The sequence below is a fragment of the Chelon labrosus genome, assembly GCF_963514085.1.
Source record: "Chelon labrosus genome assembly, chromosome: 13".
NCBI classification, from domain to species: Eukaryota; Metazoa; Chordata; class Actinopteri; order Mugiliformes; family Mugilidae; genus Chelon; species Chelon labrosus.
This window is the reverse complement of record NC_140346.1, coordinates 2,149,353-2,165,074: the sequence shown is the minus strand read 5'-3', so window position 1 is coordinate 2,165,074 and position 15,722 is coordinate 2,149,353. Positions and strand designations below refer to the sequence as shown.

Genomic DNA, 15,722 nt, shown 5'->3' with positions numbered 1-15,722 from the left:
AATGTGATGTGAAGTACAATGTGAACATCACTTTATGAAGCTCTTTGATGCTTCCCCTTTCCGACTAAAGAAACACGCCCACAGCTGGGCGCTCATTTTTCTGAAGGGTGAATAACAGGCCTCATATTTCTAAAACTACGTGAAGAAATGTGAGCATGAATAAAGAATCAATAAAAAGAAAATACTAGTAAACTGTGTGTGAGGTGAATAAGTATTAAGTGTTGTTTGTCCATGCTTTGATATAATAGAATATTGGACACATGTTTATTGGTGCATTAGAGAGGAGACATCTCCAGTCATTTACTGCACAGTTAATCCATCACAACAAAAAACATTATTATTATTTCAAGGTATGGAAAAGGAACAGCTCAACTTTAAAAAGTAATTATTACAAACAAGTCCCTGTTTCCACATACCTCATACAAATCCAAATTCAGAGCTCCAACAGGAAGAGAAGCTGTTTAGTCAAATAGGAGTCATGCTCATAATCTTTTATTAACATTTTATTAGCATGCAAACATTTTGGGTCATGCAAACAGGATACATGAGAAAAAGCTTTTTTTGTTGTTGCTTGAAGTACTGCAGCTATCTTAACTTAACCCTAATGGCATTTACTTTTTTATGTTTTGTGAGACTTTGTTGCCACAATTAACTCAATACCTTAAACATGAACAGACTCAACAAACGCTGTGAGTGGTATCTAGTGGATACACGTGTTTCCAAAAATGTCTGATGACTGAGCAGTGGAAATTTATTGAATAAGTTAACATTATAAAGATTGTCTGTAACATAATGCAAGCTTATTAAACTGAGTATAGCTATAATATGATTTGTTCCATATGCATAAATATGTGTGCATAACTGCGAATACTGCATGAAAATATATAGAAAAAATATAAAGAAAACTATAGTCATTACTGCAGCCATGTTGACCAACAGGGTAACCACAGTTTTATGCATCACTGGAAAGGTTGTGACCATACAGTCTACGGCTGTGACACACTAAATGTAACACTTGTGTTTACCTGCTGTGACATGTTAAAATGGCTGCTGTGAAAAAGACCTCTCCAACTGACCATTTGCTCATAAACAATTGTAATAAGGTATTTTTGGCAAAATATGTCTAAATGCCTATTTTCTTCAGCTGCTCCCTTCTTTCTAGGTTTGGTGAATCGGTGAAAATATTGATGCTGTAATGGTCGTCCTCTTGGTAGTAAAGATAAAACACTGGTGTTGTGTCTTCAAACAAAATATGCACACCTGGGCAACCACAACAGTTGGAGCTCCAGCATCATATCAGCTGTGAACCTCTGTGTTCAACATGGAGACATCTGACAGCATTTCTTTGCAGAGACCAACAACAAGAACTACGTCTGCTCTTAAAATTAGCTTTCCTGGAATAAGTTTGTTTTGATTTGTCTCTGGTCTACATCTGCACTTCCTGTTGTCTCATGTCAATCACACTGATCCAGAGCAGGATTATCATTACATCAAGCTCCTTGTGTTGACAGCAGTAAGTCTACATATAGGCTAGCTTGTTGAATGCCTCATGAAATGTGTGCTTTCTATTTTGATACATGCATTTGATCCAAGTTGTCCATTTCCACTTAAAACTGCTCCAGCATTACATTACAGTATAACGAAATAACTTTTCCCAGACACACACAAAATACCATGAATATCCCTATTCACTCTTAAGATGGCCTGTCAGCATAAAAACATAAAAAACATACATTTTCACAGAAATGTAAACACTTAATATTACATTAATTCCAGTAATAATGTGAGCTCTCTTTTTTTCTTGCCTTGTGTCTGTGCTGTGTCCACATTTTTGCCATCTTACAGTGACTGCATTATTCTTTTGTTTCATGTGTAGGTTAACAGACAAAATGTTCTACATTATTATTATTATTATTGTAAAGTTTAAAGTCATCAAACATTATATTTATAATGCAGTTTTCACTTACTCCCTCTTTTAAAACTTTTTAGTACGTTAGAAAATTCCCAATGAGCTCATTCAAACTGACTCTCTTTTCATTCAATATTTGGATATGCAAACTTGCATTCACAGCGTCTTCACGCCTATGCCTTGTAAATTTCACGCAGATCCATTTAACCAGTCAAATGCACTTTGATGCTGTGCACTTCCTGGCCAGGTCCATGTAATATAGCCAGTAATGCTGTACCAAATGTGTGTGTGTGTTCAACCACTAATCCACATTTTGTGAACAAAGTTTCTTTTAAAATCTGTTCATGTTGTTTTATTATTATTTATTTACTTTGCACTTTTGTTGCAATTGGGTTGGCTGAAACATATTTTCAATTTTAATTACGCATGAGATCAAAATATCATACAATTATTGGACAATACAATTTTGATGCATTTAAACATATAGTGGCAACTCACAGGTAGGCACATCTGTTTCATAAGGATATCTGAGTCACAACAGATTAAATCTTATACTGTCTTCTGATATGTGATCAGACATCGGTTTAGTTCTTCTTACACCATTCTCATGTATTAGGTTCAGAGGATAAAAGGCCACAGAAAACTAGCAACTACATAAAAACATCCATCATCAGAATGCATTTTTATTAGTGATCCTGCGAGGACATGACACACATGATGTTCTTTGACATACTGCATTAAGACCAGAGTAGTGGGATGCATAGAAAATCATTTTAATTTGTCTGGTGCAGTTCAGCTGCTGACACTGACTCTTTATAAGTCATAAAAAAATAAACAATGGTCTAAGGTTTGAGTGTCACATTTAAAACAATGACAAATATTATGATGACAGAATTTTGAAGATAACTACAACAAAGCAAGTCGCTCTTTTTATCCACTATTTTATCCACATTTTCATTTAGCCCCAACTCACTCGTCTTCCTGGGTCATCTCTCTAAGGCACTCCTTTAAGTTTCCTCTCCTGTCTTCTGAAGCAGATTGGATGGTTTGCTGCAGCAGTTGTTGAACCTCATCCAGTCCGCACAGTTTTGGGGCGTTGTGGGGGAAGAGGTACCCACCGAGCTGGCTGTGGTAGCAGTCTGGGGAAAGCAAGCCACACAGAAAGTGGCCCTTAGATTAATTTTTGAAAATTATAAAAATATGTCCTCTGTGGCACTGATGTAATGGCATCAGTTGTAATGACACAGTTGGCCACTAGATAGCGCCTCCAATGCAGACGCCGCCTCGTACACGCTTCCACCGGGTCTTCTCTACCAGTGAAGAAGAGACGTTGAGCCGTGACTAGAGCGGAGGAAAGAGAAAACTTGTAAAGGCAAACCATGTGCTTAGTCTGCTTAGAGACGTTAGCTGCCATGAACGATTTCAATTTAAGTTGCTGCTACAACACGTTGCACAAAGCTAAATAGGAGAAGTATACTGAAGCTGCAAGGGCTGCTATCGTAGCGGATCTCAAATCAAAAGTACGCAAACAACAGCGACTTTTTACCAGTGCCCACTGCTGCTAGTGGTGAGGTAGAGTGGGTATACAGGGAAAATGTTAAACTCTTTCATAGTGTAAAAATGCACAAATTAATTAAATAAATAAAAAATAAATCACAGTAAGCGCTTATTTTTGTTTGCTTTAATAAACATATATATATATATATATATATATATATATATATATATATATACACACAAACACACACACAAACATATTTTAAATGGCAGTTTTATCATATCTGGTTAAGTGTGCGGTCCTATGTGGCCCTCAGGTAGTGTCGATGGAAAATTGTGGCCCCCTCCATCATTTAGGTTGCCCATCCCTGGTCTAAGGTGTTCCTGTTCAGGAAAATAATGAGTTAAATGTTCTACAACAGAAGTGCTGCTGTAGCTGTCAAGTTAATAGTGGTGACAGATTCACACCCTGAGTCTGACGGTTGGAGCATTCATTGACGTCTAGGCCATGTTGATGACGTTGCTTTGTGTTTCCTGGCAAGATATTCCTGGCTACAACACTGCAGCTCCAATCCAGCAAACTACGGAGGTTTATTATGCCAAGCGTATGGACATTGTTATGGGCTGAAATGGATTGTTTTGGAGCTCGACCAAAAAACTGTGCAAGCACAAGAGATGCAAGATAACAGGTATGTGTTTATGCATGCCTGCGAAAGGTGACAAGAGGTCTGATTTAATGTAGAGACACTGGAGAGGAAAGACAGACGCGACTGTGAGTGATAAAGTGAGTTTCAAGACAGTTTTGTCTGTTTGGTGTCCTCCTCTTGTTGACTCACAAGGAAGTACAGGAAGGTCCAGGCAGGCCCACATGATCGGCTCAGCCTTCATCAGAGACACCTCCATCTTCGCGTCCATCATGTTCACAATGCTACTCTTCACTTCCATGGCATGAGAGGTGACGGAAAAGATTTTTGCTGTGACACTGTTGCAGACATTAACTTTCTATTGTAGCTTTATTTTCCTTTGTGTCACGTTCTTTTTAATATTGAGTTATTTGCAGCTCTGAACTATAAAACTTTGACTTTATGAACCTCAATACAAAGAATTATGGGAGGAGGAACAAGAGACTGTGTGTGACAAGCAAAAGCAAAGCTCACATGACATACTTTTACTGTGTGTGTGTGTTTGTGTGTGTTTGTGTGTGTGGGTGTGTGTGTGTGCGTGTGTGTGTGTGTGTGTGTGTGTGTGTGGGTGGGTGGGTGTGGGTGTTGCCTTTTCTGATAAGACCACCCGAGGAAGCCAAAGTCCTAACTTTTCAAACCTGTAAATGCCCTCTTAAACCCTGCTTTAATATTTTACATGTTTGTGCTTGAGTTTTTTTAGTGCATGTCATGTTGTCTCAGTTGGATTTGACCTTCACACATTTCTAATACTGCATTAGTTTTAAATTAGTTACCTGGTTTGTTCTCTCCAAATCCACAAAACACCATCTATACTGATGTGTACCCCACATAAAAGTTTCAGATCTTCAGTTCAAATTCTTTATCTCCATCAAACACCTCATGTACAGTATGTTGACCTGGAGCAACCAGAGACGGGTTTTTATGGACATAGCTACTATGATGGAGTCTATGTGACATTCAGAGGAAGTGCATGCTGTTGACCTCCAGATAGCCAAGTTCTGACGAGGAGTTCTTGACAAGCATGGAGATTGTAACCTGTCTGTCAGGTGCTACTGGTTCACAGACATTACTGTACATGCAAAGCACATGGAGTGATAATCTCTTGTGATAATCACAGTGTGTGTATTGCACTGATCTCAACAGTGCCTCCCTATATTCCTTCCCTTCGATCTAAGCCGAGTTATTTCCCGTCTGACTGATTAAATAACACGACTTAGGTCGAAGGGAAGGAATATAGGGAGGCACTGTTGAGATGAGTGCAATACACACACTGTGATTATCACAAGAGATTATCACTCCATGTGCTTTGCATGTACAGTAATGTCTGTGAACCAGTGGCACCTGACAGACAGGCAGTCAGGTTACCATCTCCATGCTTTTCAAGAACTCCTCATCAGAGCTTGGCTAACAGCATGCACTTCCTCTGAATGTCACATAGACTCCATCATAGTAGCTATGTCCATAAAAAACGTCTCTGGTTGCTCCAGGTCATCATACTGTACATGAGGTGTTTGATGGAGATAAAGAATTTGAACTGAAGATCTGAAAGTTTATGTGGGGTACACATCAGTATAGTAACAGTAACACAGTAAAAGGATGTCATGTGAGCTTTGCTTTTGCTTGTCACACACAGTCTCTTGTTCCTCCTCCCGTAATTCTTTGTATTGAGATTCATAAAGTCAAAGTTTTATAGTTCAGAGCTGCAGATAACTCAATATTAAAAATAATGTGACACAAAGTAAAATAAAGCTTTAACAGAAAGTTAATGTGTGCAACAGTGTCACTTTAAAAGCAAAAATCTTTTCCTTCACCTCTCATGCCATGGAAGTGAAAAGTAGCATTGTGAACATGATGGCCGCAAAGATAGAGGTGTGTAGCGCCCGCAAAGTCAGAATCACAAAACACACCTCCATTCATGGCTTCCTCCGTCATCCACCCACATTCATCTCCTACTTCAATGGGAATAATCCACCGATTCCAGCGCAGTTTGAATCCGTCCTCCAGGAAGGGCATTTATGATGAGTGCAAGTCACCGGTGAGACCACCACGTAGAATGAGAGTCAGAAGGAGAGTCCGTGGAGGAGAAGAGTGACAGCGGTCCACCCAATAAGGTAACGCTTTATAATACCATGTGCTTATTAACTCGGAACAGTGCATAATAAGCCATTAACAATGCATAACTAACAGCTTGTTAACAGTTATTCCCCGTCACTAACTGTTAACAAGCAGCTTGTAAGCAGCTTATAAGCATATTTTTTAAGAGTTTACAAGCAGCTTGTTAACTGTTAAAAAGCAGCTTGTAAGCGCTAATAAGTTGATTTCAAGTTACTTACACGCATATTATAGAGTTTACAAGCAGCTTGTTAAGTGTTAAAAAGCAACTTGTAAGTAACTTAAAAGCAGCTTATAAGCGCTTACAAGCTGCTTTTTAACAGTTAACAAGCAGATTTGCAGAGCCTGGATCTAAAGCGGGGACTACTTCCTATACTTTCACTACCTCAAACATTTATCCCTATATTTCACATGGCTCGTCTCTGAAAGTCACTTTCAAAAGTATTGCTCCAACCAGGATTTGAACCCAGGTCTCCCACATCTGAGTCTCAGTAGTTACAAGCTGCGTTTTAACAGGCAGGGACAGGAATCAAATATCAACCGCTGCATAGAGAGCCAAAAAAATATGAATGGCAGTCTATAGAGAGCCGAAGTCCCGCCCCCTCTACTTCCCGGTTATGGGACCTATCTTTCGAAAAAATACGAACGGCAGTCTATGGCGAAAGATAAATTATTTTCTGGTCCCGATCGACTTGTGCCTTGGATTATACATATGTTGTTTTTCAGAATAATAAATTATTTTACATGTCAAGAATGTCACAGTTTGTCGCAAGATAGTTAAGTAAAACGCTATGGAAAATACGTAATTAAACGGACTACAAGTCCCGTATGCTGGCGCGTACAGAACCGACCAAAACTCCCTTGGTGTAACTACAGCTCTCGACATGACCCGATTTATAATGATTTTCACCTCGTTTGATGCTTCTGCCTTCGTCCTGGAAGAAGACGGTAAAGCTCAACAAGGAGACAGCCATAGTTCTCTAGTGACGTACATTGTTCGAGATGAGAGATGTAGTTCACTAAGCGATCTCATACAAAACCTGATGTTGTTCAGCTTATTTACGTCAAATAATTTATCTCTTGACGTGAAAAATTATCTTTTAAATTCACAGACATCATATGTGAAATTCATGCCACAATTCGAACGGGACCAAAAAATAATTATGATCTCTCCATAGAGAGGCGAAGTCCCGCCCCTCTACTTCCGGGTTATGGGACCTATCTTTCGAAAAAATATGAACGGCAGTCTATGGACTTTGGCTCTCTATAGGGTTCATCACCCTTGCCGTTAGTTAACTATATTACATGGAATATAGTATCAAGGTCATTACAGGAAAGAGTCACAGTTATTTCATCTGAATATAGCTCACTTGGTAACTGCTGAGACCCGGGTTCGAATCCTGGTTGGAGCAGTACTTTTGAAAGTGACTTTCAGAGACGAGCCATGTGAAATATAGGGATAAATGTTTGAGGTATTGAAAGTATAGGAAGTAGTCCCCGCTTTAGATCCGGGCTCTGCAAATCTGCTTGTTAACTGTTAAAAAGCAGCTTGTAAGCACTTATAAGCTGCTTTTAAGTTACTTACAAGTTCCTTTTTAACGCTTAACAAGCTGCTTGTTAACTGGTAACAATATGCTTGTGAGTATTTAAAAAGCTGCTTATAAGCGCTTACAAGTTGCTTTTTAACACTTAACAAGTGTAGCAGACTTATGTCGGTTGCTAGTACAGATGAAGTCAGGGACTCAGGCCTTAATCAGGATCTGCACATTTATTTCTGCGAATCAACAAAGGGGAGCACATGAGTCACACACACGGACAATGGAGTGGTTTCTCTCTCTCCTGTAGCGAGTGAAACGATATGCAAATGAGGCAAAATCTCCGCGTTTTCAGCACAATTTAGCGTCTTTTTGACCAACCAAAACTTACTGCAAAACTCATATGAATGTCCACAACGAAGTTGTGTTATAGTTTCATGCAGTTTTAAACAAGTTTAATCACTTTTACAGACGCTAGCTTAAAACAATGAGAGAGAGCATCACAACACGTCTTCGTAGCTTTTGCCGGGAATGCGCAACTGCGTCACGCATGTGTGTCTCGCTAATAACCGTCCCCCGCTACAACACGTAATGTGGAACTAATTAACTTATATACAAAAATTACTCACGTCCAAAGTTTGAAAGTACATTGAAAATTTGGCTTTTGCAACGGAGATTATAAACAGGTTTTGAGAAGGTTCACCAAATAATATAATGTAAAACAGTTTATTTTTAAATAAAATATTTACTCAGCTACACAAGCTGCTTGTTAACTCGAGTTAAGCTTATTAGCTTACAAGCTTATAAAGATCTTTATAAGCTTGTAAGCGCTAATAAGTTATACAACTTATTAGCGCTTACAAGCTGCTTTTTAACAGTTAACAAGCTGCTTGTAAACTCTTAAAAAATATGCTTATAAGCTGCTTACAAGCTGCTTGTTAACAGTGACGGGGAATAACTGTTAACAAGCTGTTAGTTATACATTGTTAACGGCTTATTATGCACTGTTCCGAGTTAATAAAGCGTTACCCTCAGGAGTCGGGAGATACCATTCCAGTGGAGCAAGTCCGACTCTGACTGACTGACTGACTACGTTAAAAAACTTCGGTACCGTGAGTACCCGGTGTGCATTTTTGTTTTGTATGTGCCGTTTGCTGCACCGCGACGAGAGACGCTCGTTGTTTGTGTTAGAGCCCGCGGTAAAACCCGGAGCGGAGTTTTGAGTTGTTATTCTGTGGGGGCGCAGGTACCTACTGGACTGAACTGGGATATTGCGGAACACTGAAACAGACTTTTCCAACCGGACTGAACTGGAATTAAGAGACAGACTAAGGCGCACCCCTTTTTTTTGTTTTGGCACTGTTGATTATAATTGTGAAATATATATGGTGGAAATCACATTGCTGGGTTGGTTGATGGCTTTTGTGGTTTATGGATGTATTTGATCTGCCTGGTTATTATTTTGTGTGGGTTTACTAACTATTTTTTTGTTCTGTTTTATTTTACTTTGTCAGACTTGACTGTGACTGGCACCCCAACATTAAAACTAGTCAAACCTGCTACAGGTGTCTCTGGTGAAGGCTGAGCCGATCATGTGGGCCTGCCTGGACCTTCCTGAACTCCGTCATGAGTCAACAACAGGAGGACACCAAACAAACAAAACTGTCTTGAATCTCACTTTATCACTCACAGTCGCGTCTGTCTTTCCTCTCCAGTGTCTCCGCATTAAATCAGACCTCTTCTCACCCGAACGTTGTCTCATCTGGCATCTCCAGTGTATTCTCAATCCTTTATTGTACATGAAAGGTTGAAGGTTTGGTTGTCGCTGTGGTAGGACATTGTATTTGATTGTCTTTTATTAAAATTCAGTCAAAAAGTAAGAATTTTTGCACATGTTTTGCAGGTATGCATAAACATACCTGTTATCTTGCATCTCTTGTGCTTGCACAGTTTTTTGGTCGAGTTCCGAAACAATCCATTTCAGCCCATAACAATGTCCATACACTTGGCATAATAAGCCTCAGTAGTTTGCTCAGTAGTTACCCAGGAAACACAAAGCAATATCATCAACATGGCCTGGACGCCAGTGAATGCTCCAACCATCAGACTCAGTGTGAATCTGTCACCACTATTAACTTGACAGCAGCACTTCTGTAGTAGAACATTTAACTCATTATTTTTCTGAACAGAAACACCTTAGACCATTGTTTATTTTATTTATGACTTATAAAGAGTCAGTGTCAGCAGCTGAACTGCACCAGACAAATTAAAATGATTTTCTATGCATCCCACTACTCTGGTCTTAATGCAGTATGTCAAAGAACATCATGTGTGTCATGTCCTCGTAGGATCACTAATAAAAATGCATTCTGATGATGGATGTTTTTATGTAGTTGCTAGTTTTCTGTGGCCTTTTATCCTCTGAACCTAATACATGAGAATGGTGTAAGAAGAACTAAACTGATGTCTGAGCACATATCAGAAGACAGTATAAGATTTAATCTGTCAAGACTCAGATATCCTTATGAAACAGATGTGCCTACCTGTGCGTTGTCACTATGTTTAAATGCCTCAAAATTGTATTGTCCAATAATTGAAGTGTATGATATTTTGATCTCATGCATAATTAAAAACTGAAAATACTTTTCAGCCAACTCAATTGCAACAAAAGTGCAAAGTAAAAAAAATAATAATAAAACAACATAAACAGATTTTAAAAGAGACAAAATGTGGATTAGTGGTTAAACACACACACACATTTGGTACAGCATTACTGAAGAGGAATAGGTGAAATAAACCAGGCTTTATTTAGTGAAATAAAAGACAACATTCATAAATCTTGCTTTACATTACTTTCAATGCATCCTTATTGATTTTACATGGAAGGAAAACTAATTTTGTAAAGGTTAGAACAAGTGTCATAAAAAGTCAGGGCAAACCAGTGTAGTCCAAACTACCAGTATTAATTAAAAGTTATTATCAAAAGAACTTGATACAGTCTTTATATGTGTAGATAAAAGCAGTATATGGATGAAAGATGCAGCAGATAAAGTGAAAAGTAATTTCATGGTGTCGAACTGAAAAGAGTTTCAGTTTTCAGATTGTTGCAGCAAGACCTTTAATGCTAACCTGGAGATAAGAAAAAGGACACACACTGGATTGGTCGTTCAACACAACGGCGGGTTACAGATGAAAGGTAGTTTTTCATGGCAGTTGTCATCTAGATACTGTATTTCTTTTGATTCGTTAAAAACCTTTCCACAGTGGTTGTTTAAGCGGTTGACCGGAAAGCTATCGTTCCACTGAATGTTTTCAGCATTTGATCCTGAAATCCACTTCCACTCAGTGCCAAAAATCGACCGCTCCAGGCCGACCCACACCCCTTTCTTCAAGCTTGTCTCAGTTGTCAGGAGGGTGATCACTTCATTCTTTACTGTGTCGTTGGTGATTTCAACCAGGAAGGAGCCCATGCTTTTGCAGTACTCCAAGGCATCAATCCAACTTCTTTCCCCATCCTCCAGACATAGACCTTGACACAAAAAAACAGCTTGGAGAGATTTCTAGAGACTGCAACAAACACAGTAAATACACTGCATGTCTTCCTTTTCGCACCTTTTCTTTTTTTTTTTCTTTTTTTTTCCCAGCCTGCTGCTGCTGATTTCTACAAAGGCCTGTTGATGTGACCTATATACAGAGTAGGCTTTGAGAAGACAAACACCATGAGGAGCAGTTACAGTGGGTATAAATATATGTTAAAAAAATTAAAACTAATTTAGTACATATCATTTAATAAAAGAAAAACATCAACTGCATGAGTGTATGCAACCCTAAACTAATATTTAGTTGAATCAATCTTTGAGTTTTGGATCAATTTCGTTAGATTTTTTACATCACAAAGACTGCTAATTTAAACAGCATGTTAGCACTTTTTATACCCACTGTACATTACAGTCGAATAAATCAGTGTCACAAGTATATATCTGGTGGATTAACATCATAACTACATTTGTTAGTGGTTATCTTTCATTTCTTCTGTGTGCTGCTTTTTTTTTTTTTTTTTTTTTTAATCTTTATCTTGAAATTGTCGTCCAGAATATGCAGTTACAAATGATACACTGGTCTATATTTTGCTTTATTTTGCCTTTATTTCCTATTGTTTCTTATTGCTTAATTTGTTTGTTTTGTAGATAAAGCTGTAAGGTAAATAAAATCAAATAAAAATAAAATTACAGCTGCCAGGCATATCTGTTGTGTTGAAATAAAGACGTTACCTGGCTCATAATCAGTCTGGTCACCGAAGTTGTGCTTGTACTCTTTGCCGTCAAAGTTGATCTTAACTGTACTAAGATATCCAGAGATTTCTATTGATCTCGTGTAGTCCGATGAGGGACAGCTGGTAAAGAAAGCATAGAAGAAAAACATAGTGATGCCTTTATATATATTATATCATGATAGACTGGAGACCTGTCCAGGGTGTACCCCGCCTCTTGCCCAATGACAGCTGGGATAGGTAGAAGATGAATGAATGAATATTATATCATATATGCATATTTTATAACTGAGTAACTGAGAAAGATGTATTTACCTTATCTTGCCACGACAAATCTCATAATGATTCCCAGTTTTCTCAATGCAGCACCCCGCAACAAGTGGACCTGCTGATTATTTTAAAACTTTGTTTCATTTTCTGTGCTGTATGTGTATTATTTTCTTTTGGCAGTTATGCAACAAATGGTAAAGGGCAGAGATTAACTTAATGTCAGCACATTTCTTTTCTTCATAAGGGAAGGTAACAGAAGTGAAATAAGGTTGAGAGTACTTACCAAGTATTACATTCAGACGGTTACTTTGCCAGTTCTGTGGCCTGATTCTGACTCTCAGTGTGGCAGTAGGTTTGGGAGAGCATTTAAGTTTCCACTTCCAGATGCCTTTTTTGGAAGTGGTATTTGTAACTGTACTCTCACAGCATAGAGGATGTTTGAGAATGACACTTTCACTGGTCATATTGTGGATTGTTACTGTAACACAGAAATATATAGTATAATATAAAAAAATTAATTTGTTTCTGTAAAACTTTCCATTTCGGTAAATAAATAAATAGAGGAGGGGCGGCACAGCGGTGTGGTGGTTAGCACTGATGCCTCACGATGCCGCAAGAAGGTTCTGGGCCGACCGGGCCTTTCTGTGTGGAGTTTGCATGTTCTCCCTGTGTCTGTGTGGGTTTTCTCCGGTATTCTGGTTTCCACCCACTGTCCAAAGACATGCTCATTAGGTTAACTGGTGATTCTAAATTGGCCGTAGGTGTACATGTGAGTGTGAATGGTTGTCTGTCTCTCTGTGTTAGCCCTGAGCTAGACTGGAGACCTGTCCAGGGTGTACCCCGCCTCTCGCCCGATGACAGCTGGGATGAATGAATGAATGAATGAACAAATAGAGGAACTCATATGAAAAGAAATGCAAGCTACTGACACATAAATAAACTGAATAATTGCACTAGTAATTACATAAATGTGCAAATAAAAGTATCAAATATAATTTTTTTTTTCTTTTACATACATTTGTTTCAGTTTATGATTTTTTCTTCATAGATTTGTTTTAGATATAAAATGACCCAGATGACTGAGAATCTTCACGGACAAACAGAATCTAACTAAAAAATTTACAAAAGGCCAGTTCACATAAATGTATTCACAGATTTCTCTTTATAGTTAATCTACAGACCTGTACACTTGGTGTCGACTTGAGGTAAGAAAACCCCCAGAAGCAGTGAGAAATGGATGAGCCGTGCCATGTCCTGCAAACATACAGAAAAATGAAATTAGGAAAGTCAGCTAAGAACTGCACAAAACACATGAGATCCTGGTCTAATAGGATTTAATAAACATTCTAACTCAGAAATCTGTGACATGCATCTCGAGTATTTCCAGCCTTAGCATTGTTGTAAATATGATGGATAAATGTAACTACATGACTGTGTTTTCTGTGTAATGGTACTTTGGAAGTCAAGTACTTCCAATAGACAAAAGCTTGTCTGTACTGCATCCTTCTGTTTAAATACACAAACCCACCTTTCTGGGGATCAGTAAATGTGGGCTCAGGTACAGCATTTCTTTGCAGACAGGACATTACAGTGATAACGCAGAATCAACAATGATCCGACCACATGACAAACTGAGCCTTGAGGAGGCATCCGTTAGCTGACAAATACCTACAAATATCGTACGGTAAAACATTTCCCTGTGCAGAGGCATTTTACATATGTCCAGATGCACAGTTGCCTTGAGCTCAACGTGTAATGTGTTAATGCTGAAGTAGAGTGTGGGAATTAATATCCATTACTGAAGGAAAGTCTTTTGGTTTATACTACCACTGCAGTAGTATGCATATGAGGTCAAGCTACTTTTTACAACTTTATACATCTCTGTAAGCAATGCATCATCTTCTAATAAGGGTAGTGAGAACTATATTTTCATGAGCTCAAACACCATTGAGTTCAGCTTTGTGACAATGCGCTTTCCTAATTCAACGATTTTAAATGATAAATCATCAGAAATTGTGAATCTTCTGAACGTGTGAAGATGCATAATGTTTCAGCTTGTGGGATAAGTTCAAATTCAAGGATTCTCTGACAGGAAGTGGAGTACTTGCACAAAGTGAAAAAACTTGAATTTGAATTTATACTTTAGAGAGAGTTACGTTCCACTGCTGGAGTAACATTATATTAAATATATAAACTTACCGAAGCAGTGAGGACTTCTGAGGTCCGTCTCCCAAATGTGATGTGAAGTACAGTGTGAACAGGAGTCATCACCTTATAAAGCTCTTTGATGCTTCCCCTTTCCGACTAAAGAAACACGCCCACAGCTGCACTGTAAAAAATTGCAGCCTCATTTAGTTATGTCCACTTGCTACCTCTCTTTAACACAAAGAGCTCTGACAAGTTTTGGATTTTGAACTCAGCTTTACAAGTTTTAGAAACTAAAACTTACAGTTAGTCGTTGTGTTGACTATTTGAGAATTCTGTCAGATTTGTACGTGTTGATTGAACTTGAGGTTGTAAGTCATCAGTTTAAAAGAAAACAGGAGGGAAAAAGGCGGGAAACTAAAACTTATAGTTACTCATTGTGTTGACTATCTGAAAATGTTGACAGATTTGTATGTGTTGATTGAACTTGGGTTTGCAAATCATTAGCTGGGGAAAAAAGGAGAGGAAAAAAGTGGGAGTGACAGAAAAATCTATTTTCTGACTTTTTAGTTAAAATGTCTTCCTTAAACCAAGGGAAGGTTGAAGCATGGGAATAATAATTTATAATCTGCAGTGTACACTGCAGATAGGTCATACATCGAATTCCATCCAAAATATACACATTTTGCGGTAAACAATAAAGGACTGCTTCCAGCGGCGGAACGAGACTATTTCGCTGACAACGGCCTGTTAACGGAGGCGGAGCAATAAAAGACTAGGTGCGTTCGACTTCATGCAGATCTGACTTGACGTGATGCATGCTGGGTTGAACAAATTAATTTTAACCAATCATATTCGAGGTCTATAGCATGAACAACCCAGCATGCATCACGTCAAGTCAGATCTGCGCAGATCTGCATGAAGTTGAACCATGAGTTGAACACGCCTATTGAGAGGACTGGAGTTGGACGGCTGATCGTGCATGGAGGGCCTCTGCAGGATGCTTTTACTTTCGAAGTCTTTAATGTGGCTATGATAGTAGAGGAGAAGATCATCCTACACGACATCAGATGTGCCCACCGGCAAGGTCATCATGAGGATTAATGAGTCTCTCATTTGCCTTATTAACTTATGATGATGATGCCTTATTGAACTTATAATGTTCAATAAATGTATTTTTGGACAAATGCAAGAATTCAGTGCATTCTGTCATGTGGCATGTAAGTTGTAACAAATTTGAAATTTAAATCCTCTTAACTTGAAATGGGAAGTCATATAAACATAGTAAGTTATTTTGACAC

At 38.5% G+C, this 15,722-nt stretch overlaps 1 protein-coding gene across 1 annotated transcript; it reads right to left on the bottom strand.

Annotated features, from left to right (window-relative positions):
* Positions 1–10,585: 10,585 nt before the first annotated feature.
* On the bottom strand, positions 10,586–14,544 carry LOC311497739 (uncharacterized protein; the record flags this gene model as incomplete). The annotated part of the gene is made up of 6 exons (XM_084558109.1): positions 10,586–11,265; positions 12,008–12,129; positions 12,322–12,394; positions 12,560–12,754; positions 13,458–13,530; positions 14,476–14,544. 6 exons carry the CDS (start codon positions 14,542–14,544, stop codon positions 10,904–10,906), a joined length of 894 nt encoding a protein of 297 aa, XP_084414235.1. The 3' UTR covers positions 10,586–10,903.
* Between the last annotated feature and the right edge of the window lie 1,178 nt (positions 14,545–15,722).